The 27,523-nt window shown below is 41.4% G+C and overlaps 5 protein-coding genes across 50 annotated transcripts in view; 3 read left to right on the forward strand and 2 right to left on the reverse strand.

The window, feature by feature from the left end:
• Positions 1-5,282, forward strand: part of LOC6550490 (sodium channel protein para) — a 54,630-nt gene extending 49,348 nt beyond the window's left edge. For all 45 annotated transcript variants that reach the window (XM_015155722.2, XM_015155748.2, XM_026981506.1 and 42 more), the window contains 2 exons: positions 2,034-2,338; positions 4,041-5,282. In XM_015155722.2, coding sequence (XP_015011208.1) covers positions 2,034-2,338; positions 4,041-5,042 — 1,307 coding nt within the window. In that variant the 3' untranslated portion in view covers positions 5,043-5,282. The remainder of the gene's footprint in view (positions 1-2,033; positions 2,339-4,040) is intronic.
• Positions 5,283-14,095: 8,813 nt separating this feature from the next.
• Positions 14,096-20,079, reverse strand: LOC6550491 (eukaryotic translation initiation factor 4H). Of its 2 annotated transcripts, none has more exons than XM_015155246.2 (5): positions 20,001-20,079; positions 18,533-18,838; positions 18,185-18,372; positions 16,928-17,212; positions 14,096-16,548 (listed from the first exon to the last, which is right to left on the reverse strand). In XM_015155246.2, the coding sequence occupies exons 1-5, from the start codon at positions 20,030-20,032 to the stop codon at positions 16,382-16,384; spliced, it is 978 nt and encodes a 325-aa protein (XP_015010732.1). In that variant the 5' UTR covers positions 20,033-20,079; the 3' UTR covers positions 14,096-16,381. The 2 variants fall into 2 exon arrangements, with proteins under 2 accessions (XP_015010732.1, XP_001977936.1); XM_001977900.3 differs by having other exon boundaries at positions 18,086-18,372.
• A 343-nt stretch (positions 20,080-20,422) lies between these two features.
• LOC6550492 (histidine triad nucleotide-binding protein 3) lies at positions 20,423-21,182 on the forward strand. Its single transcript, XM_001977901.3, has 3 exons — positions 20,423-20,725; positions 20,787-20,977; positions 21,051-21,182. Exons 1-3 carry the CDS (start codon positions 20,536-20,538, stop codon positions 21,087-21,089), a joined length of 420 nt encoding a protein of 139 aa, XP_001977937.1. The 5' UTR covers positions 20,423-20,535; the 3' UTR covers positions 21,090-21,182.
• Positions 21,183-21,713: 531 nt separating this feature from the next.
• Positions 21,714-23,301, forward strand: LOC6550493 (eukaryotic translation initiation factor 2 subunit 1). The gene is made up of 2 exons (XM_001977902.3): positions 21,714-22,554; positions 22,773-23,301. Exons 1-2 carry the CDS (start codon positions 21,860-21,862, stop codon positions 23,101-23,103), a joined length of 1,026 nt encoding a protein of 341 aa, XP_001977938.1. The 5' UTR covers positions 21,714-21,859; the 3' UTR covers positions 23,104-23,301.
• Positions 23,279-27,477, reverse strand: LOC26526491 (protein DDI1 homolog 2). Its single transcript, XM_015155974.2, has 4 exons — positions 26,748-27,477; positions 24,720-25,203; positions 24,374-24,659; positions 23,279-24,321 (listed from the first exon to the last, which is right to left on the reverse strand). Exons 1-4 carry the CDS (start codon positions 26,983-26,985, stop codon positions 23,938-23,940), a joined length of 1,392 nt encoding a protein of 463 aa, XP_015011460.1. The 5' UTR covers positions 26,986-27,477; the 3' UTR covers positions 23,279-23,937.
• Positions 27,478-27,523: the final 46 nt, after the last annotated feature.

Genomic DNA, 27,523 nt, shown 5'->3' on the forward strand with positions numbered 1-27,523 from the left:
AAACGAAATGAAAGTGAATATCAAGATAAACTCAATCCAATCACACAAGATTCATTCAGAGTTAGGTGTCAATGGGCATTCCACAAGCATTCCACTCTGTGCGATTGTCGGTTGCATAACTCTGTTAGCTACTGCATATGGTATCCATGCCGCATTCCCACTGGGGATCCACATTCTTTTCAAGCGGATTCAATCCCCAGCAATCCAGGAGCCACTGGCTCCAAAGGGCGGGGCCCCAGCCAGGACAACGGCCATGCGGACTGTCTTAGCGCGCAGCTCCTGCAAGGCCGTTGAACTGGATCGGACCGGACCCAACGGCAATCCAACCCAGCCCGAATCGAGCCCCCACAAAGAACCCGCATTCCGAGCCCCGTTGAATTAGTTTGTAGCCGCCCATGCCGGAGGGTTCCGCCCACAATTTGGCCCACGATCTCGGCAATTTTCGATTGAAAATCAAAAGAAAAAAAAAAGTTTTCAAAATGAGAAAGCAAACCAAATGGATGGATAACCGTAGCAATAGCCTGAATCTTCTTAATGGTTTTGGTCCAATCTACGATGGAGATTATGTACTTTACTATGAACGTAGTAAAAAGCATATAACTTTGTATAATCTATAGATGAGTACCCCTCCACATGGTTCCCAAGCCATTCCATAGTGCGGGACTTGACAAACAACCGCCCCTCCCCTCCTCCACCTTATATATTATGCCCCCAAATCCAATACCCTGTTCTTACTTTCTACAAGTCTTTCGTTCCTAGCTATTAGAAGCTTTTCCCTACTTACTACTCCTACTTTTTTTGTAATCCTTTTTCGAGATCGCTGTAATTTCGCTCTCAGCTCAAAAATCAAAATTCTGAAAAGTCCTGCAAATAGTTCGTTCGACCACCGCCCCGCCTCCTTCCAAATGCCCTTTTTGCCATTGCTAGCGCCATCAAACGGAGATGAACAAAATTCGAACCAATGAACATTTTGATCAACCGGGCAGCGAACGAACTTTGCAGTGTATAGTATTTGGCACATATAAAATATGCTGCGGATTATCGCTAAAGACGTAAAAACGTAACCACGCATTCAAAACCAAACAAAATAAGAAAAGAAACGTAATTCATTTTGTAATATCGATAACGGTGTACTGGGAGTCGTATTCCGGGCTCCAAGATTTTGTTTTGATGCTAATTTCGCTGTCGCTGCTTAAACCAACGCCAAAGATCGCCTGCTCCTGCTCCTGCGCCCGCTGCTCGCTAACAGCCGAAGGATATCGACTACCAAGCAATGCTGCTTAACCGTTTACTGTTAACCGTTTGCTGTTAAGCGTTCAGCGTTCACCGTTTACTCTAACCGTAACTCCTTTTGTTTGAATCTTTTATTGTTTTGTTCTTTAATCGTTTTTCTCTCTACGTTTTGATTTTTGCGCAGCAATCTCTCTAATTTGTTCTAGGCCAGCTGTAAAGTCGTTAACATACTTTGTGTTCACTGTACCTGTACTGCTAATCCGTATACGTAACAAGTAACTGTAACTTGACTGTATATGTACATGTCTATGTTGTTTATGTAATTATAATCTAATTGTAATATATTCGCTCCAAGGCGATTGAAGTTGCTCTTCAATTGTTCGGTTACCCTGTTATTATTTCGGCCAGTTTATGTTTTGTAATAACTGTACCTGTTCCTTTCACCCCAACTGTACATATACGATTTTTGCGTTCCCTTATGTATTCCAAGCCCAACTGAGTGTGTGCGTATATGTCGTGTCTGTAAATGTTGACTGACCTTGGAGAAAATGAAGGAGCGTAGCGTGCCGACAACCTAATGCCTTTCATATTTCAGCTATGTCAAGTGTTTATGTCTCGAGCTCCAGGAGCTTAAGTCGCCAGCAAAAGAAACAAGAAACCCAATCCGCATTATCCACCCAAGATCCCCCAAGATCCCCAAGATCCCCATCCACGATCCCCACTCTGACTCTGTGATCATTACTCAACTGATTTCTCTTCACAAACTCAATCCCCATTCCGCTGCCAAATGTTCGCCGCAGGTCTCGTACTTAGCGATATTATCGAGAAATACTTCGTGTCGCCGACCCTGCTCCGAGTGGTGCGTGTGGCGAAAGTGGGCCGTGTCCTGCGACTGGTGAAGGGAGCCAAGGGCATTCGGACACTGCTCTTCGCGTTGGCCATGTCGCTGCCGGCCCTGTTCAACATCTGCCTGCTGCTGTTTCTGGTCATGTTTATCTTCGCCATATTCGGCATGTCGTTCTTCATGCACGTGAAGGAGAAGAGCGGCATCAACGACGTCTACAACTTCAAGACCTTTGGCCAGAGCATGATCCTGCTCTTTCAGGTAAGAGGCCCAGCCACAATTCCGTTGACGGTTTATGTTGTCTATTGTTGTTGTCGTTGGGTGATGTTGCCACAACCCACTGCTGAAATCGAAAACTACTAAAACGATAACTACAACGATAAGCGAATAGCAAAACCCATTCCACTCTGACCATCGATCGGCGGCGCTCTATCGCTGGAGTTTGGGCGTCGATCGATGGCCGGAAACGGAAGTGGGGCCGCCATTTGTGGCGGCCATTATGCGTTCAGTCTAGTGGCAACATCACAATGTTGATTGAAGCTGCGGTAGTTGTTGGTAAAAGCTAAATTAGTGCGATTTTTTGATTAACCTACGATTTTATTTATCAATTTGTTTAAATCCTCTGTCTATCTGTCTGCCTATCGGTTAACCATTTACTTTTTTACGTTCTCTGTACAAAGTACGCCAACGATCTAAACGATTCACCTGTTTAACATTTTACTTTGCACCATGACACTACATAAGGGCCAAAAGTGATTTGGTCCCACGCTGGAGTCATGTAAAACGGCTTTCAATTATCGTTTTGCGCTTCTTTTTCTTTCAATCGATTTGTTCATAACGTATACGCTTCTCTGTATATGCATAATTTTAGTAAATTGTACAAAAAACAAATCTAATTCAGCTCTTTCAACAAACACCAAATGAAATGTTAAGTTTCCTCAAGACACCCCCGTCCTGTCCAGAAAACAACAATACCACCCCCCAAAGTCTCGCCACCTATATACATATGTAGCTACTTATATGTATGCAAAGTAAAACTAAAGGCAAACCGAAAGAACAGATTCGATCTTTAGATCCAGGGTACACAGCCCCACACCTATCTCTATATATCTTTATCCCTCGCTCTCTATATCTATCTCTTTTTAACTATCTTACTATTGCAACTGCTTTAAGTATCCAACTCCCTCAATCTAACCCCATTGGGTGTCTACCGACTCCCCGAGCTGCTAAAAATGCTTGCCACGCTTACCGCTTTGAATCCCCTAGTTTTGGGGTTAGAGTCCCCCGCAACTCTTCCAGCCTTCCAGCCAAGCCCCTGATCGCCCCTTCGACTGGGCCGAGGGGATTTCATATGGCCTATTAGCTTGCCTCATTTTCGGGGCTGGATCAAAGCAAAGCAGCCAATTATCCGTTTAGTAACCGCAAATCGATTACACACTCAATGTATAACTACTAACATTAGCCGTAACTGTACTAACCACCTACCGTATGCCATAACTAGTTTGCTTAGCCCAGTGATCCCGGTGCCGAACGTTTGACTAATAATGACTCTTCTTGTTATTGTATCTTCTGTCTTAAACTTCTCTCTCTCTCTCCCACCGCCCACATACGAACACTCCGAAAAAAAACACACCACGAACGAACGACCTGACATGCATCGATAAATATCGATCTATAAATATCGATGCATCGAACCATGCCCAACCGATCGCACAACTGCCAATCCTAACCACTGAATTTGCATTCGATTGCGAATCGGTAACGCTCGCATTGCGACTCAAAAACTATGATCCCATCCACCTGATCCGAAATTGAAACTCTTGATTCAACTATCAATGATCTTGAATCGCACTGTCACAAATGGTTGATCCCAAATCAAAACCCATTCGATAATACCAAATACCAAATCCCCTTCCCCCTTCCCACTTCCGTATCCCAATCCATATCCTATTACAACTGGCAGATGTCGACGTCAGCCGGTTGGGATGGTGTACTGGACGCCATTATCAATGAGGAAGCATGCGATCCACCCGACAACGACAAAGGCTATCCGGGCAATTGTGGTTCAGCGACCGTTGGAATAACGTTTCTCCTCTCATACCTAGTTATAAGCTTTTTGATAGTTATTAATATGTACATTGCTGTCATTCTCGAGAACTATAGTCAGGCCACCGAGGACGTGCAAGAGGGTCTGACCGACGACGACTACGACATGTACTATGAGATCTGGCAGCAGTTCGATCCGGAGGGCACCCAGTACATACGCTATGATCAGCTGTCAGAATTCCTGGACGTACTGGAGCCCCCGCTGCAGATCCATAAACCGAACAAGTACAAGATCATATCGATGGACATACCCATCTGTCGCGGCGACCTCATGTACTGCGTCGACATCCTCGACGCCCTCACGAAAGACTTCTTTGCGCGGAAGGGCAATCCGATAGAGGAGACGGGTGAGATCGGTGAGATAGCGGCCCGCCCGGATACGGAGGGCTACGAGCCCGTCTCATCAACGCTGTGGCGTCAGCGTGAGGAGTACTGTGCCCGGCTGATCCAGCACGCCTGGCGAAAGCACAAGGCGCGCGGCGAGGGAGGTGGCTCCTTCGAGCCGGATACGGATCAGGGCGATGGCGGTGATCCGGATGCCGGCGACCCGGCGCCCGATGAACAAACGGACGGCGATGCGCCCGCTGGAGGAGATGGTAGTGTTAACGGTACTGCAGAAGGAGCTGCCGATGCCGACGAGAGTAATGTAAATAGTCCGGGTGAGGATGCAGCGGCAGCATCAGCAGCAGCAGCAGCGGCGGCGGCGGGTACAACGACGGCGGGAAGTCCCGGAGCGGGTAGCACCGGACGACAGACCGCCGTTCTCGTAGAGAGCGACGGGTTCGTGACGAAGAACGGCCACAAGGTGGTCATCCACTCGCGATCGCCGAGCATCACGTCGCGCACGGCGGATGTCTGAGCCAGGCCTCGCCCCCCCCTCCAAGATGCACGCGAGTATTAGCATGAGTACGTGTTGGATGTTGCACGTTGCATCAGCGATGCAGCAGCGGTGCAGCAGCGACAACAGCGAGCTAACAACAACAGCAACAAGGCGAACAACAAGCATAATTTTCTGCTATATAATGAAAGAACACCATACAAACAAATACAACAACAATAACAATAACAGAAACAACAAACAAACAAACAACATCAAGAGAACAAATAACAACAAACAACAACAACAAACCCGATGATATAACGAAGAAGATGAACAACAACAACAAGAACACCAGTGTAACGTCTTTGATTTGAAACATACATACATATGTATTTGTATACCCGCATTATTCAGTTAACGAGTCAGCAACCAACAACAATCATACTTAAGCTAAACCGAAATGTCTAATTAATTTGTAAGCAGCTCGTAGTCCAATCCATATAGGTGATTTTCCAAACAACTATTTGCCTAAGCAGGTGGATGAAGAAAAAGATGAAGAATCCCATGAACACACACTCACACAGAAACACACCACACCACACACACACACACACTCCAACTCACACATCAACAGGACCATAAACAATTATAATACCCATAAAGAAAAACCAACACTGATGACAAAATTGAAGAACGACGAACAAGCTCTAAAAATTGTATTTGCCAGTAGTGAGAGAACAAAAAACACGCTTTATTTAATTACCTACTTGCGAAACCTAAAAGCAAATACCAAATAACAAAAGAGGAGAATGGCGAGCAAATGACGTTAAAGGTAAGGAAGCAGAAGCAAATCCACAAATAAAAACCAATTCCCAAAAGCAACATTCTATAATAAACAAGATGAATCCTTTTAACTTATTCTAAATGAGATGAGAACAACACCAATTTGCATAGTTTGTATTGTATGTACATTTATCCAGCTAAATAATGAAAAGCCAAATGGTTAAAATCAAAAGCGGACCCAAAACTAGAAACTAAAGCGACACCAATATAAAAACAAATACCGCCTGAACTGCCATTGAAAGCAATACGAACCAAAAACTAAATAAACAAACAAGATAGGCAACCAATAGCGAAAGCTGCTAGATGTCAAAGTATAATTACACAACATCCATACACCCAGTCGCACACACACAGAAGGAGGGGAAAAGGTCACCAGGAGAGCATAGGCATACAGAGTTATTTTACATTCAGATACGATCGAACTAGATATTCGGGCATTCCCTTTGCAGTTTCGATTCGGGCGACGACATCCCATCCCATTGGGTCAGCAAGAAAGTTAAAAGCAAACATTTTAACCATAGCGATCGCATATTTGAGGTTATGTCTCATTTTGAGGCTATGTCCTCGCAATGAGGTTATGTTCTCACTTTGAGGTTATGTCCTCAACTGCATACACCCCCCCCCCCCCCCCCCACACACACACACACAAACACAAAACACCGACGCAAAGCGACAACAGTACCGAACAAAAACCTTGGAGTTGGGGCGCATGGAGCCGCAGAAAGTGAGACAAAGACGAGTGAAACCTTCAACAATGACCTTAGCAATTCAAATTTGAATTCGATCAGTCGAAAGCCGATTAACAAAAACAATTAACAAAGAACGCTGAACGAAGAATGAAGAACGAAGAACGAAGAACGAAGAACACGCGCAAGAAGTGAATAAATGAAATGAACAATGCCGAGAATGTGAAGTGAAAGAGAACCCAGTACCGAAACAAGTATAAGGCAAGGCGAAGCAAGTGCTAAAAGACGAGAAAATAAAAACAATTCGGAAAATAGCAGAAACGTTTGTGCCTAGCACAAAATAAAAAAAAAAGCAGCAAATCGAGATACGAAAATGAGTGAACAATTTGAACAAGTTTTTGTTTTCAAAGTGCTCTATTTTCACATACTTCTCTTTTATCTTTAACCTACAAGTAGAATCGAGCAAAGACCGAGATTAATGGTTAATTACACAATGAGCAAGGAGAGTAAATACCAAACGAATATATATTACACATAATTATAACATAACTAATTTAACTAAAATACGATATTAATACTGAATTGAATTCAAACAAAGTTTTAGCCCGACCGCTTAAGAGCGTAGCATACATTTCAGCGCTAGCCGCCTTCGCATTCGCTTTCATTTCCGTATCCGCCGCAATCGCGTTATAACGATGGACGATGGAGTTGTGAGCAAACCGAAAATCGATAACCGATATACAAGCAAAAAATTAAAAGAAAAAAAAAAAAAACAAAAAAAAAAGTATTTCGATCAGTTGTGCCCAATTTTGCCAAGCTAGGCTTTGTTTGAATAAGCTTTAATGCATATGATTTCTTTGGTTTCTCTGTCGTATGATTTACTATGTAGCAATGCCTTTTACGCCGCTGTTCAGTTATGTATCTACAAACAAACGATAACTGATACCGATTACAATAACGTTCAATAAAACTCCATAGAATGGCCCCGCTACACTGATGGTTGTGGAGTAGTTCGACCAGAGTGAAGATTATATGTGAGGTTCAATTGCGCACACAGTACATTACAGTACGGTACACACTCGCCACATTGCCCACTCACACTCACCCAACATATAGAATCTCAGATACATGTAAATGCTTTGCTTTTGCTTTGAAATTGCTGCAATCGTAGGAGGTGAATGAGAAACGAATACTTTGGGATCAATGCGATTTTTGGTTTTGACAATAAAACTACTACCATTTCACCCACTGACACTACTCACGTTTTTGAGAAAACACGCAAAGTTACAGACATTGAAGACATTGAAAGAAACTTTTTTCAGTGACGAAACAATCCTCTTCTCGCTGACTTGCTCTCACTCGATCTCCAACACAACACAATTTGAAGCTGTTATACGAAACATGCTTTCACACACTGCTTGACTTCTAACTATCTGTTAAATCAAATACAAATGCGGAACTTGTTCTAAGCACATCCACATCTACCCACTATAAGGGAAACAGCATCGTACAAAATTAATCAACATTGGGAACTAACAAATGGCCAATGCTTTGATTTGCCATACCCTTTGGACATTTGAACTTCTGTTCCGTTAATTTTGTTTCTTAGTAGATGCCAATTTCCGGTTCACAGTTCCTTTCATTTAATGGATACCTGTAGTAATTGTATAACAGTATTATAATCGTTGCATGACAGTCCTACATCAGTTGCTTACCACGCTTATAACAGTTGTATCTCTGTCATTTTGAGGTGATAAGTCAATCGTAAGGCATTTGTGTAACGGTTTTATGCCACTGTATTACAGTTGTATTACAGCTTGATTTTTGTTTTACTATAAACCATTTTAAAGAGTGACAACCAACACTCCAGTTACATTTGGCCACTTTACATCGATCAGCAGTCTTAATGTCTTAATTTGTTCGCAATAGCTTCCCAATACTAGACCGTTCCGATTTCACAATGCGATCAATCACTATTTATCCTAGCCAACACTAAAAAGTAACGCAAACAACAAAAATTGTAGAGTAATAACTTGTGTACATTATGGGGACCAGTTTAAGCGTTGCCTTAAAGTCCAAAAATTAAGTGTTTATTTATTTGCGCACGCTTTTACAAAATAGCTTTGTCATTTAGATCAGATTAACCCCTCTGTTTTGTGCCATAAAGGGCACATTCCCGTCATCTTGACCCCGTGACCCCTTGACCCCGTGACCGCTTAACCCCTTACCAAACCCGACTCGAACCATCGTATTACGTATTTGTATTTTTACCCCACATTGATTTAACGCTTGCCGATTGCCAATTTTGTAACGACTTGTAGCTTCATTATTATACATTTTGTTGGCTGTTTGACAAATAATACGAGTACCCACTTTGATGAATAATAGATCACATGGAAATAACGCAAAACGATAAATCGCTTAGTCGAGAATAATAAACGAAACATGCTATAAACTAATAACAGAAAATTAAGTTTGAAAATTCCGTACAAAATGCATAAGTTTAATGAAAAAAGCATATAATACTGAGAGAACTTAACGCATAATATATCTACTTATACTGAGTGCACTGTTATAAACGAGGGGCGGGGCGAGATTAAATAAACAACAACAACAAAAACGAATCAAACGATCAAACGATGAAAAAAGAAAACATTTTATAATGGTATATACTTCAAAGATATTGTACTATCTAGTGTGAATAACATCATCTGCAAAACAACAGCCACACATGAAGCTTATGCGACAAGCAAACCGAAGATAAGAAACAAAAACTTAACAAGAAGTCGAGAATGAGATACTCTATAATATAAGTGTAAATTTACGATAATAAAAGCCGAGAGAGGGATATGAATTTTAGCAAGCGGTAAACTCAAAACGAAACCGAAACGCAAATCGAAATCGAAAAGTTGAAAATTATATATGAGGACTCGACGACGAAAAGGACGACGACGTCGTGGTGGGATGATAACGATATTGATAAGGAAATCTATTTCATATTTTTAGCATACGTGTAAACATATTTTTTGTGCCGAGGTTACGTTCGAAGCAACACGCGCATCATTGCCATTAGACAAAATAAAATTAATTATATATACAATATGCCTAAAAATAATACAAAAAAAAAAAACAAAAGGAAAACTACCACTAATAATTATAAAAACAAAAAACAAAACAACTGCATATTTTGTGCTGCTGAAGAAAGTCACAACGCAACAAAAAACATGATAACAATAAAACATATATAAATTTCTAACAATTTTTGAGCAATAAAACCACACAAACACACACATACCCACACATACACGCTCATCACAGAAGTTTGCCGAATATTTGCACCGCCACTGTTAGCCCAACGGGCGTGCGAAAGAGAGTGAGATGGGGCCAAACTGCGCTCCGCTCTGCTCACGCACACTGCGCACAGTGGCGTCGCAAAGTATGCAGTCGGGAAACAGACAGCAGCATTCTCAAATACCAAATACAAATGCAAGTGGAATGGCAAATGCTAGATGTTGCGGATACAGAAAACGATTAAACATTTTTAGATACACTTCGAAAATCAAAGCGTGGAAATTTCTATATTAGTTAATAATAAATTCCTTTTTTGTTAACTCACTATAATAAAATGAAAACAGAGATGGACAAAAACTTTAGCTTTATACTCGTACATTTGTAATATATTACATAAGTCTAGATAATTACATAAAAACAAAGGAAAAATAGAAAATATATTATAAATTATAATTATACAAAAGCAAAACGGAAAAAAAAATTTTACAAATAAAAAAAATGCAAAAAAAAGTCAATAAAAAAAACCAAATCAAACGAAGCATAGCAAATGAAATTCAAAGTAAATTCATAAATAGCGTACAAAAATCGAAACAAAAAAATAAAGAAACCCCAAAACGAACTGTAAAAAAAGAGAAAACATTTAAATGTAAAACAGCCAGTTAATATGCATAGCTAATAAAATTCAAAATACAGAGCAGGAGCAGGAAATAAGAACAATTATTGCAATTAGATATTCTACATAAAAAATTCGAGATCTTTAGTAAAACATAGGTTGCATATGCAACCACACACAAGCAAAACACACACTCACACATGCGCATTCCCGAATACATCCGTATATGAGTACAATTTGATTTCCGTCGACCGGTGCAATTAGATATTCTACATACAAAATTCGAGATCTTTAGTAAAACATAGGTTGCATATGCAAGGTCGTTGACCTGATTTCGAGTGCTATCAGTTGCCAACCCATCCATTCAACCACATGGACAGACGCCAGTAAGGACCCACACGAGACACATTACCAGACAGACCCCGGATAAAAGGAATACCACGCCAAGCAGCAGAGATTAAGATACCAATCCAAGCCTATTCGATACCGAAACCAATCCAAACAAAACACAAGAACACACAATTACGAAAGTTGCCATCCAGCGAAGTATTTGCAATTTATATTGAGAGCCAGAGTTATTAGCCGTTTATATAAAGCCCGTTGAACACGAAAACAAAACGAAAAAAAGAGAAGAAAACCAAAAACAGACTGAAGAAAATGAGAATTATTTAACAAGAAAATTTATATATATGTAATGATAGCCAATAGAGACAAGTGCATCCAAGCTATATGAACAGATCACAAATTGCCAAGCTGCTTTTACATGCATCCAGAGCTGAGCCCCATCCACTCACTCGCACACACACACAGGGCCGGATATCCTGCCACGCCCCACACGACCGCCCACCCACTACACTCAAATACACGCAAACACACACACACACTGGCGATTGAGTAGCTCATGAATAGATTGAGATGTGAGGGAAATATGTATTTATATTTATACAGCAGCAAGTTAGCGAAAATGGATACATGATACTAAGAAGAAGCATAAGTTAAATATACATATTAATGGAAGTCTTAAACTAAAGCAACAGCAGAAACTGATAAATGCAAAAATTAGCGAGATTACAATGAAAACGTTTGCGAGGAGGAGACACAGGCACAGTTAGCATATTTTTTTTATACAAATACAATTTAAGCAAACGAATACGAAAATCAACAAATTGAAGTAATTTATTAGTGAGAAACCGAAGCAACTGATGATGTCTTTGTAAAGACTTTATATATGCCTGCCATATGCCTACATCTGCCTAGCTGTCTGACTCTAACACAAACGCTGAGGCACGAACACAACACTTTCTCCCTCCCACTCCAACTCCCACTCTCTCTCTCTCTCTCTCTCTCTCTCTCTCTCTCTCTCTCTCTCTTTCTCTCGCTTGTGCAGACACGACACAGACACAGACAGACTGACAAACTAAGTCCATTCACATCACCCCGAACAAGGGCTAAGGTGCCATCGATGAGAAGCGCGGAGAAAGGCGCACTGTGGACTGGTTGTAAGCGATGCAGCGGTTGCACGTACCAGTCGAAGAACGTGTTCAGGCTTCTTTTTGCCCTTGTATGCTTTGTATTGATTAGGCCACCCTGATTTCTTAGCCAGTTTTTGGGGGAGCCTGCGTTGTGTCGTTGGCTCCCCTCGACCTCCTAGATCCCCCAACCCGAGCCAGAGCCGTTGTTGAGCAACTCTATTTGATAGCAACTTCCCCGGCTACAAATTCTTAGTGGTTCAGATGGCTATAGGACAACCGGACGCATACAAGCACACTCACGCCCACACAGACACTGAAATCTCCCCTTAAAGATGATAAAGATATATACATATGAATGTGTATAAAATATATATGTGCGATCAAGTAAAAGCAGCTAGAAAAAGTACCGAAAAACCAAATAAAAAATTGCTATAAATTAATGACACCCGCCACTTTTCTACTAAAAAGAAATCGACTGTATATATATATACAAATATATATATATAATATATATATATATATATATATGATAATATGAGTATATTTATGTAGCAGTATAAACAGTATGTGTAGCATAACACTTTGTCCATTTGCTTGACAAACAGAACCATACACACACACAAGTAACCTCAATTCACAGATACACAAACACACACACACAGACAGGCACACGATCTGCATTTTGTTTTCTAGTTTTTTAAAGGGACATTAACTTGTACTAGCGATACTTCTAATAACTAAATCTTGCAAAATAATACGAATAGGGCCATCGCTGTCATACATTGTAATGTTTTCGCCGGCACAATCTTCGATTTTCGATTGAAGCCAGCCTCTTGTTATCAATTTTTGTCGATAGAATACGTGTATTTACTACCAACCACAGATAATCCATTAAGTTTGCCCAGAAACACACATATTAATATAAATATACCTGCATATATATTTTTTTTATAACCACATATGGGAAATCTATATGGGACAAATGAAACACAACAACAATTTTTGTATGTATTCATTTTTATTAAAAAGAAAACGGGAAAAACAAAAGGGAAAATACAAACCGGAAACCAATAGAAAACAAACAACACTCGTAAAACACACACGGACAGACAAAAATTGTTTTTATAAAGATATATTCGATTAATATATTTAAAATAAAGTAAAAAAACGCCTGAATTAGTTTATTACGCAAAAGAAAAGAATTATAATTAGTTAATTTCAAATAAAATAAAACAAAAAAACAACCATACAAAAAAAAGAAACCAAAACTGCACAATAACATCTAAATGTAAAAATATGAACTAAATGAAAGCAAATATAAAGGAAAGCCCAAAGAAAATGAGATAAAAGTAAACGATTTTTATTTTCATTATATATAAATAATTAACGCTTTTTTAGTTCTTAAACAAGTTGCATAATTTATGTATAATTTATAAAGAAAACCCAACATTTAAAATAATGCAAACCAAAATAAATCAAATTAATGAAGGGGCATCTTAAAAATATTGTAATTTAATAAATGAAAAAAAAAAACCAAAAACAATACAAAAACAAAAGGATATATATAAATTAAAAGCGAAATTTTTTCACACTTTAGCTTAATAAATTGTAAAAAATACAAAAAAACAAACAAACAAAACTGAAATAAAATGAGATTTAATTGAATTTGTTATGCAAATGAAATTCTGTTCGTGTTTTATTTGCTTACCTGTATATACTCGTATATATAATTCGCTAGGAAATCAAAACGAGGTGAGTTGTATTATAATTTCTTTTATTTATTTATTTAGTTATGTGTATATATATGTATATATACGTATCGTACAAAATGTTCAAACAACAAAAAATATATATATTTATATATTTCGTTATAATGTTGTGTGTGAATTTTGTTTAGCGTCCGTTCATCATTCACTTAATTAAACATGTTCTTGTCTGTAGATTTGACTTTGTTGATTTGTTTATATTAATTTCTTGTTATGTAAGTTACACGAAGTTAGCATTTTGCGATGTCTGCTGATGTTGGTAATTGGTAAAAATGTATATAATTCGTTCACGTCTACGATTTCTGTTGATTTCCTCTAACTGCTTGCTAATTTCGGTTAGTTTTCGATTTGTGTATTTGATTTAATTTATTGCGGTTGCTAAGAGTAGAATTGCTATTTAATCCTGGCTTACTCGATCAGTTTCGTCATTAATCATAGCACAATCGTATATTTATTCATATCTGTGTATATATAAATGTTTTATGATGTACGTTAATGTCTAACTCTTGCTTTGTATAAATTCTCGTTTTAGTGTTGCTTTGCTTTTGGTTTAATCGTAATTTAAACAATTCTTTGTCTTTGTCTTTATGGGCGTTTTAAAATGCATATCAAAGTTCTTAATTAGGTATAGAGCAGCAATTAATTAAGTTGTCAACTCGATCAAGTTATTTATCCATTTACTCTCAACTATTATTTTTCTCGTTTTTCTCTTTCTTTTTCTTTTTCTTTCGCTTTTGTTTGTTTTTTCGTTTGTTTTTTCTTTTTTTGTGTTTTTCAGGAGTTACAAATATTGTTTGTCCGCTTTCGTTAGTGTAAATCTTTGACTGCTTACGGTATTGGTGCTAAAAATTATATTTTAAGTTTATCTTTAGCTTTAAAGGTATATTAAACGTAATCTTTACTTTACTTTAACTGCTACACACCCTCTGTCTGATCTGTATTCCTATTTGCTTCTTTGCTGCGCCTGCTGGTTTAGCTGGTCAAGTCGGTCAAGTCGGCTTTGGTGTTGGGATATTGACTTGGACTGAACTGGGTTGGATTGGATTGAATTGGATTGGATTGATGTGGGCAGGGCTGGGTTTCGGCATCCGGAGCAGGACATGGCCGATTCGGACTGGACTACGCAACAATGGTAACTTTCGGCAACGGGATAAGATTTGATTATTTTGTATATACAAAGTGCTGAGCCTTAAACTTTTGAGCCGCACTCCGAAAAAATCGAATTCCGAAATGTCCGAAGGAAAACACCAAACCGATACGGGTACGGTTTCTTATTTAATTTTTTTTCGCTTTATTTTCAAATTAATTTACAACTTTCGCGATTAATCAGCTCTTGCAAGGTTATAAAAAAAAAATTGTTGAAAAAAACTGGTGAGGAAACAGAGAAGAGGTCGTTAGGAAACGAAAAACGCTTTTTACTTTTTCAAATAATAATTTAAACACACAAACAACAATAAAATGTATACATTGTTCTCCATAATTTTTCTACAAAGAAATCAGATCCTATGTGCACGACAATTCGATAATAGAAAAGTAAGTGTACAAAATATAGGCAAAGAAATATTTGAACCGAAGGTAGTTTTAAAAGAAATTGACAAAAGAATTGATATCAAAATAATATTTGCATAGTTTGGTCTGCTTAGACTTAAACTTTGTCTTCAGCTACATAAGGCCTATGTAGTTGATTGCTTTTCGGTAGCTATATAAAGTTTCTGCGTATTTCTTCTAGTGAATCTTTAACGATTACTTTTCCGGTTTTTGTATTTTACGTACGTAGTTGATGTTCTGCTTCTCTGCGATTTGCTTTGTAAGATCTGTTGTTGGTGTTTTAAATTTCATAAGGTATATATGTTCAATAATTGTTTTCGTTATGTTTTTCTTGCGTTTTTCGTTTTTTTTGTTTTCTTTTTTTTTTGCTATATAAACTGTATAAATTGCCTGCCTGCTACGCTGAACGTTTTGTCAAAAAGTTTTTGTTTTCGATTTTTGCTTTGTTTTTCGAGTTTTTTCTTTTTTTGTTTTGTATTGTTTTCATTTTTTTGTTTTGTTTTACTTGTTTTTTGTTTACTATTTATACCTTAATGGTAGAACTTTTGTTTTGTTTTGTTTTGTTGGTTTATATGCATCACTTAACTAACAAATAGCAGCGTGCATACAGCTGCTGTACATGAGTCGCACATAACCGTATATATACTATATATATAGGCCATATGCACGGGACTAAAGTTTATCGCTGCTTAAGGACTAACATTTATAGACTTTCCATTGCTGTTGCGGATGTTTTCTTGTTGCAAAGAGTTAGAATGGTTGCATTATTGCTGCTTAGCTTTGTTGCTGATGTTGCATGGTGCATGTTGCTGCTGTTGCTCTTGCTGCTGTTAAGTTGCTTGCTGACTGACACTGGACACTGACACAGAGACACAGAGGCCAGCCTGTTGTTTCATCTTCGTTCTTGTAATGTAGTACATATCTTTCGTATATAGTAGGTATGTAGCGTAGTGTAATTAATTAATGTATGTGTTTATATATGCATGCTGCTGATGCTCCTTCTTGTCATCATCTTTCTCCTTCTTCTCCTCCTCCACCTCCTCCTCCGCCTCATACTCCTCCATATCCTCTGCTTCTCTCGCTCTATCTCCGATTCCCTCGTTCTCGCACACCAAAATATCATATCAGGCATATTGTATTGCGGACCGACTCCTGCCCTCTAGTTATCGCCGTTGTGATTGACATTCTGCTGCAGCTCCTTCAGCTTCTCCTCGCGCGGCTTGGCGTTGCCAAAGATCGAGGCCGATTGCTTGGTCTCTGCCACCGCGTTTATGGGCGCGGCAATGGTCCGTGGCTTCAGCTGCAGACGTGGCCGCTCGTTGTCGTCTGCGAGGAAGGAACGGATAGGTAAATGGATAAGTGGGTGAACGGTTGGGCAAACTTAATACTATACATCATTTAAATGCAATGAAGTACTTCCAAATCCTGCAATATCCACATTTATGGACTTGATAATTGATAACGTCTTGGTACGGGTAATTGTGGTGTTCTTGATATTCTTGATATTCACATATTTGAAAAGTATATTGAAATCGATATTTTGAAACCACTTAAATTGTCTGTGGACAAGGGTTAATGAATTTTTGAAATCTTTAGATAACATTAAGTGCTCCTAACGTTCTATTTTTCACAAGTTATAAAATAGTTATCTTGTATTTATCTGCCTAACTACCCGAATTTTATCTATGAAATCTGTGCAACTCACCAATGGCGCCCATTGAGGAACCACCACCAACTCCCAGGCCTCCTGATCCGCCGGATCCGCCGCCGAGGCCGCTCATGCCGCCACTGGGACGTTCGCTCTGCTGGTTGGGATTGTAGTGGGTGCGCTCGCGGTCGCGGTGCCGGCTGAAGTTGTTGTAGCGATCGCCGTCGCGCGACTGGTTGCCATAGCTGCCTTCCCGCTGGCCGCGATCCCGATCCTGGTTACGATCGAATGGTCGATCGTCGTTGTTGAAATTGCCGTACCGACCCCGATTTGCCGGCCGATCTGCAACGAAGCAACTGGATTAGTGCCTATTGGCCATGAGGAAACCTGCTTACGATTAGGCTCAGCATGCTAGCTAAATGCAGTTCAAAGTAAAAAAAAAGCGTGCGGGTGGAAAGTCTTTTCAAGTCTATCAATGTGTGTGCTAAGGCCTAAGGCTAAGGCTACAAGGGAGCTTTACGGGGTGGGGGTTTTCATTGGACGCAAACTAAGCTCAAAAGAAGGTAGGATATAGGAGGTAACAGCTAGCAGTCCAGGAGTAGTAAGTATGCAGCAAACCCATTTCAAGATGGATCAACTTGTTCGGATTTAATGAACCATCTATGGAAACATGGAACCATCTATAAACATGTTTTTCTTTTCCCATTCTTCAAATAACGAAGTGCATAAACATAAGCCATTATTCTATGCATATGAAATATCTATCCTAACTATGCATAGAAAAGAAATATATGTATATACTACGAAATGAATGCAAATAAAAACACCACTGCCTTTTACACCTATCATCAGGATATGTACTACTCCTACTTTTGGAAAATGAACTGTATAGTCTTGACTTGCGGAAACTCCTTGATAAACACACCAAAAAAAAAAAAAAAACAAAGCAAAACCAACTCAGGATCAGGATGTGGAACCGCAGGAGGATCCCAAAGAAGGAACAGAAACGAAAATCGAAACAGAACAGAAGGGGAGATTCTAGGATCACTTTCGAGGATTGCAGCATGGATGTGTCTACCAGCCATGCGACTGAATCGTAATCGTTATAAGTAATCAGAATCAACTGGTTTTTGGCGGCACTACGAGGGATGCAGCTACGTGTTGGTTGCTTGGTTGATTGTTTGGTTGGTTGGACGGCAGATAAAAATGCTTTACCATTGTATCCTCTATTCATGCCACCGCCGGAGCCCGCGCCGCTGCCGCCGCCGCCGCGACTTCTATCATTGTGACCACCATAACTATCATTGTACGAACCTCTACTATCGCCGCGATTACCCGAACCGCCGCCGCCCTCCCGACCGCCGCCGCCAGTGCCAGGACCTCCCCGGCTGTAGGACTGACTGCTGCCGCCCTGGCGAGGTGGGCCGCGCTTCTGGAAACCGTCTCTGCCGCCATCGCCGCGGGTCATGCCGCCGTTGCCGCCGCCAACACCGCCACCAGGGCTGTAAGAAAGTCAAAAATATGGTTAGTCAACTGGTAAATGGGTATGATAATGGGTGTGGATCGATTGGAGATTCTTTGGCTAATTATCCATGTGCTGAGCTTGCTCAGTCAGTTCCAATCGATCCAATTTAAAAAATATTAAATCTAGCCGCAACTCACCGATCATTTTTCCGCCGATCAGCAATATCAATCCTCAGCGGCGCCGACAGATCGTCCAGTTTGATCCGACCATCGCACTCTAGCGCCCGCTCCAGATTGTCCAGCGTCTCGAACTCCACGTAGCAGAAGCCTTTGAACTGATCCGTTTCCCGGTCCTTCACCAGCCGCACGTACTTCACCTCAAAGTCCTGGAATATTTTGATCACATCACCCTGCACAAGGCCTTGCGGCAGATTGCCGACAAATGCGATGAAGGGCGGTTCCGTGGGCAACTGCTTGGATGCCCGATCCCCACCGAATCCGCCTCTGAAATGGAGGAAAAAGAATGGATAGTTAGTAGAGTTCGTATAGCACATCTTTGGTTTCTTCTAGAATGTAGGTAAGATAGAAACGGCGAGTGTTTTGACACTTCTTAGGTGTAAGTAATACCATTGAGGTTACAGGATCTTGGGAAGGAAATGGGATGCTCCCATTAAAAGGCTGCACGTTCTGAAGTAAGCGTCTAAAGTTCGATTTTATATGCCCATATAGATATGCCTAACCAAGCCACCTGAATCGTGGACTCGATTCTGTGCTCCTGGTATTTGGTATGCCTCTTTGTTTGGAAGAGTACTCCGTGGCCTGGGAACCTTGACATCGAATCCAATTAATGGGGGTGTGTCTGTCTCTTCTTCTTCTTCTTGTTCCTTGTTGAGGACGAGGGGGGAGTGTGTGTGTGTGTGTGTGTGTGTGTGTGTGACGCCACCCCTTGGGGCAAAACGCACATGGTTGGCTTTTATCTATGTGGGCGGGTAACGCTGGCTCGGATTGCCGGCGAACAGTCAACAGAGATGCAGGCACAAATAACAAAACCGAAGAACAACAAATGCAATGGGACAGGTGTCAAATGGTTGGGGAACAAAAATCGCGCGCGCTTTTTGGCGAAAATTGCAATTTGCACGGAATTTGCAACTATTTTTGGGTTAATATTCTTTTCTTTTTCATTTTGATGAGAGGTAGGGGGGAAATCATTTGAAGTCTGCCGGTGTGCTGTCAGCGTCGCAGTCGACGTTGACGCCAGCTGCAGCAGAGTTTTCCAAGAAAAACAACGAAGGCGATGAAAAGAATCGACAAAATAAAAACCGAAAAAGAATGTTAAGAAAAAAAAACGCACACTGCCCCGCACACACACACGCACGCACGTACGTACGTACAAAGGCGGCGGCGACCAACGACCGACACGTACAATACACATGCACATGGATGTATGGGTGTGCGAGCGGCGAGGCGAGAGCGTGCGCGTGTGTTGGTGGGCTGGTGTTGCCTTTTTTTTTGCCCAAACCCCAAAAACCGCGTGCATTATTACACATTTTGGCCAAATTGCCGGCACTCGCGCAATTCGATCGCATCGCGTTCACTTTCACAAGCACCGGCGCATTGCGGCCCACGCGGAGCGTACGCGATTGTAAAAATAATTAATAATATTTACCTAGCGTGTTCATAACCACCTCTTCCAGCCATGTTTTATTTTTTTCAAATGAGCGAATTCGCTGCAAACCGCAGTGTGAACACACGGGCGAAAAATACTATCGCGGCGAATTTGGACCGGCAGTGTCACCACACCAATTCACCGCTTGCCGCCGTTTTGGTATTTTTGTCGTTAGCGATACACCCTTATGCGTTAGCAGGGACGCATGCCCCATTGCCACCGATTTTTAGATATCGATTAGTAAATTGTTCCTTAGCATCTTGCAATCGTCCTTTTCTTAATAAAACATAGTTTAAGCTGAAATGAAATGAAATACATACATAAGTAGTAGTATAAACAAATTAGGATTTTTTTACAAAAAGAATATCATAGGTAACGGGATGCAAATGGTTTTTATTTTAATACTGAAACCCCATTGAAAATAGTATTTATTTTTGGGCTTTAGAGTAGTGCTTATCGTTATCGGCAGTGCACCTAATCAGCTGTGACAGTACAAACTGATATATTTAATATAGATTAAACTTAAAATTAAGTAATGGCGGTAGACAACTGCATTTTCTGCCAAATATCCAACGGGCAGGACCCCAAAAGTGTTCTGGTAGTGGAAACCAATGAGTTTGTCATTTTCCAGGACATTAAACCTGCTTCCCAGCACCATTACTTAGCAGTGACCAAAAACCACTACGATAGCCTTAAGGATCTAAACAAAACGCACGACTCTCTGGGTAAGATTGGAATTTCGGCCAACCGGGCCAAGCATATGCCTAATATCCTAATTCCTTGCAGTACAACGCATGGAGAGCGCCCTGAAGGAGTTCTTGGTTGGCAAGGGGGTTTCTGTCGATGATGCCCTCTTCGGATTTCATCTGCCGCCGTTCATCACGGTGAAGCACCTTCACATGCATGCCATCGCCCCACGAACCCAAATGAGCTTCCTATCGAAATTGATCTTTAGACCCTCCTTTTTTTTCAAAACCGTACGTATTTGGCTATTCTGATTTTGATTAGTTTGAGCTCCACTGTAATTTAATCTTATCTATTCAATTATAGACCGACGAGGCGCGTTCTTACCTTTCTCAGAAGGAATAGATCGGGACAAAGATAATTGCTAGATATATATGTACATATACTCTCGCGAGGCCATAACTAATAAACGGAGCCATCTAATACAATACAATCTAACATACAATGTTCTTTAATTAAAAGACCAATTTAAAAAACAAGCTCAGTGAGGCATGACATTTTATATTTGGACAATTATTTCGAATGTTCTGATCAAAATACTGAATATTTTTTAGTCCAAAAATCACAGGAACGATTTTTGCGTTTTTACTGTATCCCAAGTTATACAATAATGGTAACAAAACAATAAGAATTGCCGTTTTTTACTCCTAATTACCTATATTAACATTATAATGTTTTGGACAAAAAACGAATCATTTTATTATTGAAATTCGACAAAGCTAGCCAAAATTTTAAACTTACGAAAAATAATAAATCATAAAATCTGTCAAGCAAATATATTAGAACTGAGACCTTTACAAGTTAAATAAAAGGAAATTCCAATGGAATTCCAATTTAATTCAAAATTTTATGATTCCTATTTCTTGCAATGCCATTCAGTTTCGGTAGACTTAAAATTTCGCGGCAAGCCATGAAACAACCGGCTTAAATAATCGATAGCCCGTTGCGTCCCACCTTACCAGTGTGACCAGTAGCTGCCGCAATCGATTATCGATATCACCACTGTCATACCGTACGCTTCTTCTTCTTACGCCCGCTCAGCAGAAATTGTACACGTTTTTCATTTCGAAAAGTGCAAATTACCCATTTTTTGGCCAGAGACCACGGATTTGAACATGGCCCTCACGTCGCGCTTCTACAACGAGCGGTATCCGGAGATCGAGGATGTCGTTATGGTGAACGTGCTGTCCATCGCCGAGATGGGCGCCTACGTTCATCTGCTGGAGTACAACAACATCGAGGGCATGATCCTGCTGTCGGAGCTGTCCCGCCGTCGCATCCGCTCCATCAACAAGTTGATCCGCGTCGGCAAGACCGAGCCGGTGGTGGTTATCCGTGTGGACAAGGAGAAGGGCTACATCGATCTGTCGAAGCGTCGCGTTTCGCCTGAAGATGTCGAAAAGTGTACGGAGCGCTTCGCTAAGGCCAAGGCCATCAACTCACTGCTCCGCCATGTCGCCGACATACTTGGCTACGAGGGCAACGAGAGGCTGGAGGAGCTCTACCAGAAGACCGCCTGGCACTTCGAGAAGAAGTATAACAGCAAGACTGTCGCCTACGACATCTTTAAGCAATCGGTCACCGATCCATCCGTCTTCGATGAGTGCAACCTGGACCCCGAGACCAAGGAGGTCCTGCTGAGCAACATTAAGCGCAAGCTAGTCTCGCCCACTGTCAAGATCCGTGCGGACATCGAGTGTTCCTGCTACGGTTACGAGGGCATCGACGCTGTCAAGGCATCGCTCACCAAGGGCCTGGAGCTGAGCACCGAGGAGCTGCCCATCCGCATCAACCTGATAGCACCGCCACTGTAAGTTCAATACGATAACTGAACAAGGCTTTCTTAAGTGGGAAGAGAAATTTCAATTTAAATTAGCCGGTCATCATTGTGTATATACTGTGAATGTCCACATGGAATTTCACAACTTCCTTGGAACTTAAAACAACAAAAATATTTCAATTATAGACTTCATAAAAATGAGTGAATTGGTCCGTAAAAGTAATCATTCTTAATCTTAAACCCTTTAGCTATGTAATGACCACATCCACTACCAAGAAGACAGACGGTTTGAAGGCTCTAGAGGTGGCCATAGAGCACATTCGGGCCAAGATCATCGAGTACGAGGGAGAGTTCAAGGTAATCATGGCGCCCAAACTGGTTACGGCCATCGACGAGGCGGATCTGGCACGACGCCTGGAACGCGCTGAAGCCGAGAACGCCCAGGTGGCTGGCGACGATGACGAGGAGGATGGCGCCGACCAGGAGGGCATGCAGTTTGATCCAGAGAAGGAGTTCAACCACAAGGGATCGGGGGCGGATCGTGCGAACGAGGAGGATGAGGAGGAGGAAGAGGATTAGCGTAGCCACAACAACGTAGCTATAGCAACTGTAACAAACGATTAAACGAGTTTTGAAAAAATCAGAAGTTGTAATTTTATAATTTATATACATAACATATAACGAATGCTATTAAAGATTTATACAAGTGAAAACAGCAAGATGCCCAAGACAAATCAAAATGCGCTTGTTCATCTTTCCTTTTCAAATCCAAAACAATACTATCGACCATTTATTATTGAACCCAATTCATTTTAGCTTGACAGACCCTTAATACTAGTTCAAATTGTGTATATAATGTTTATATGTGTATAATTGTAATATTATTTAATAGTCAGGCGTTCTTATTTGCGTTTTTGTTTTGCATTTACTTGTTTAATGTTTTCGTTGATGCGGTTTGGTTCCATCACCGTCCAGATTTCCATCCATTATACTTTGTTATTATTTTTGCCTTAAATATTAGATTATATCGCTTTCTGTTCCATCTCTCAATATTATCTAGAAAAAACCAACCCTGCTCTGCTTTAAAAATGATCCGGTGCTGAAGAGCAGCCTAATTAGATATTGTACATCGTAACAAACGATTCGTATAAAAAAAGTGACTTCAGTTTATAAAAATTTCACTAAATTAGAAAGGTTTTCGTTTCTGTTTTCATTGCTTTGTGGTTGTGTATAGTCCTTACTATTTCTTATTTCCCTTTATATGTGGCGTGGCGTACTTTTTGGTATTGCTCGGAGTATTTCGTTGGAACGGCCAGTTAGTGGGGTCCAGTCTGTTCATCATCCTATTGCAATCCGGTTTCTGGCTGTGGGGAGTTCGGCTTTAGGTGGTGGGAGCTGTTGGTCTAGCCGCGTTCAGCTGAGTTCGCCTCCCGAGGCGGCATCGTTGCGAAGGAGCAGCACGGAGCTGGCCGCCTGCTTGTTACCGCCGCACAGCCGCAGCACGGTAAGCACATCGCTGCGAGGATAGCCAAGGGCCATGAGATCAGTGACGTCCTGTTCGGTGAATCGGTCTTGAGGATTGATCGTGTTGGGTCCGCCACTGGCGCCACTTCCGCCACCACCGCTCTCCCGTTTACTTTGCTCGATTGCATTGGCGATTGCCTCCTGTTCCATCGATTCCTCCGAGGAGTGTCCTGTGAGCCGGGCGCTGACCGGCAGCTCACTTTCCGGCAAAAATGGTGTCGTTGTTCCCGTGGTGCCGATAATCAACAAATTTCGCTGCAAGTCAATTAGGCACTGGAACAACCAATTCATTAGCATTGACCCGATGTGATCCAGACTGATTTACCTGATGTCGCTTCAGCATGTCCAGACCCAGCAACATGTCCATGGGCTGCTGGCCCAGCACGGTGAAGCTGGACGTTAGGTGATCGTTCTCAATCTGCAACTGGACCATGTGTATTCTACCCAGGATGGGCTGTGTGCCAACGCCCTTGGCCACACCATTCCAGCGCGTGTCAATCAGCCGGTTGACGTGGCATCGCTCGGCGCAGTCCTTGCTCATGATCGTCGTCTGGGCGCCAGAGTCCACAAACGCCTTCACAGGAATTCCATTCACTTTGCAGTTAATGTAGCTAATAATGCACAAAAAGTTAATAATCCCAAGTATATTAAAATGTTGTTCTATTACTTACAGCATTGTGACCGTGCCGAATATCTCCGGATTGTATTCAATGGCTGCCGCCATGTTATCCTGGATATTCTTCTGCTTGATCTCTTCGGCAATCAGACGTTGCGTCTCCTCATCGAAGGGATCGGCGTTTAGCATGCGCATGCGATGCTCGTTCCGCCGCTTTCGCTCCGTAATATGCTCGCGCAGTAGCCGGGCGAAGGACTCCCTGTCGCCGGAATCGATGGCCTCCGCCAGACTGGGATTGTACTGCCGGAGGAGCGACAGCGTCTCGGGACTAGACAGGAACATCTGGCGCACCGTCTCTGGGTCGTCATCGAAGTTCACATTAAACTCATCGGTCATGGGTATATCTGTGAGGTTGTTGAACTGCGGCTGCTGCACTCCCTGCTGCTGCACACTCCTCGAAGGTGGACTGCCGCCGGAGCTCGTGCCCGGCACGGCGATGCTGCTGAAGTCCAGCGTGCTGATTGATGGATTTCCGCCACCTGAATTGATTGAAGGAAGGCAATTTGGTTAGAGATCTGGTTCAATCAGTCGATTGAAGTGGTTTCCTATTAAGTTTCTTTCCAGGATTACATGAGCCAATATTTATTCACATCGCTTAATTTAAACGTGGTTTTAAAGACATATTGTGGTCAGTGCAGTTATCTGCTGAAAATCGAGAAATTTATCAACATATTTACGCGTTTTATTTAAGTTAGCTTACTAAATAGCAAGGAATACCCTACCCTAAGAGCGTAGAAAAACGTAGGGAACATTTTCAGAAAGAAAGAGTAAGCAATACCGAAAAAAAGTAACCAATTTTTTCCACATATAATCTGGATTGCATATGAAATCAATGATTGCAAAAATTCATGCTAATTGCCTTCAATTTTGTCGTAGAGATAGATTGAGTCACCACCAACCGATTTTGATGGAAGTTAATTGATCTGTAATCTATAATCGATTGAACAATATTAGACAAGCGAGATTAAGACATTGAAGTGCAGATGTGTTAACTAGATAATACATATTTATAGATCGATTATATGTAGTTTGGCTCATTTTTTGGTTGGCACATTTCAGCTGAAAATGAGATTTATGTATACTCAAAAATGTGCTTGCTCTTATGCGAATGCGAATCATGGAGTCCAAAGTGCTGTGCAATGGTAACATGAAATCGAAAATTGTTCACCGCCCACACCTGTCTGCAGTCGCAAAAAAGTGTGTTCATGTGTGCAGAAATACCATTAATACATATTAACATTTTTAAAACATTTATATGTACATATATATTACGATCCCATTTCAATGGGCGAACTGACAAGGCCAAATGCGCATTCAGGGGTCAACAAAACAGTGTGCCACAGTGGGCGGTCCAAGTGGGTGGATCCACAAGGCGGTGGCAAAAGCAGAGGCAGAGGCAGAGGCAACGCACCTGCTGCTGTTCCTCCACTTCCATTGGAATTCCCCTTCGCGCTCTCCTGCCACTGGCGCTGCAGTGGAAACAGATAAGCCACTTCCAGTGTTCCCGTGTCTGTGTGCCGATGTTATTTTGGAATTCGCAAAAAGAAAGTCAAACGAAGCAAGGCGTTTATTTTTAACACCAATTGCGCCGCAAAAAGATGAGCTGTGCTCGCTGCGCTTTTCCATAAAAATACAGAAATTAAAAAACGCGCAAGCATTTACAAAAAATATGTACAGTTCATATTTCACGTTGCAGTTGTATTGTTAGCTTTTAATGCATAAAAATAATGTTCCCTTTACGTACAACGTATGTATTTGGAGTTTCCCTCGTCCCAAATATTATGTTGTTACAGTATTTGCTTATAATCATTATGCAAAAATTCGCATTTTATTATTATGTGAATTTGCCTCATCTGACCAATGAACCCCTTTCACCCTCCCCAAACTCCTTCTCAAGATCCTTTCCAGTCCCCGCCAGACGTGACCCACATAAGAATTAATGGCTCTCCCGCTCTTCAATCCTCTCCCACCACTTCCCCTCCTTTACCTACCCGTCTAACACCAAATTCCAACTCCCTCTCACCTGAGCGATTTGCGCTCCTGCGACGTTCCAGCATGATGAAGTCGCCGTCGCCGACGCCGCACTGTTGCAGCGTCTGTTTGTTGCTGGAAAGCTCCCGCCCGTTGAATATGACCGCTATTTGGGCCACCTCCGCACCGATCTCCATTGCGCAGAGAGCCTTGAGATTCTCCAGCTCCAGATCCTGGGCCACGTCCAAGCAGAAGACCTTGTCATCGCTGGTCGTCACTGTGATTTTCATCGCCGATGTGTAATGCTTGTGTGTGTGTTGGCGTTTTTGTTGTTGTTCTTTGTGTGGGTTCGGGGGATCGGATGAGTGAGCGCGGTTGTGCTTACTGCACTGACGGGTGGCAAGGTATGTCCCAATCTCTGCTGGCCTAGCCTTTTTCGCCTTTATCTCTGCTGGCTGGATGGATGTGCTGATATTCTGCTGCTCGCGTATTGTTTTGGCACAACAACGAAAACGCCGCCTCCACGCGGTTGCATGAGGCGCCTTATCGATACGATTCGCGGTTTTTCTATCGATGGTTGAGTGGGATAGCTAGAGCATTGCCTTTATGGAGATATTACGACGAATTTGAAGCCATTAATAATTTTGTATTTACTTAATTTTGACACTTTACGCAAAGAAGTCGGTAGATACTAAAAAAAAAAACAGTAAAATGTCTTCATTATGAACGTTGGCATAATGGAATTTCTTCTAAAGTCAAATTTTAAATGACATTTTATTATATAAAGAAAACATAAATGTAATAATAATATTGTAGGAAAACAGTAAT

This window comes from Drosophila erecta, unplaced genomic scaffold (assembly GCF_003286155.1).
Source record: "Drosophila erecta strain 14021-0224.00,06,07 unplaced genomic scaffold, DereRS2 tig00000126-arrow-pilon, whole genome shotgun sequence".
NCBI classification, from domain to species: Eukaryota; Metazoa; Arthropoda; class Insecta; order Diptera; family Drosophilidae; genus Drosophila; species Drosophila erecta.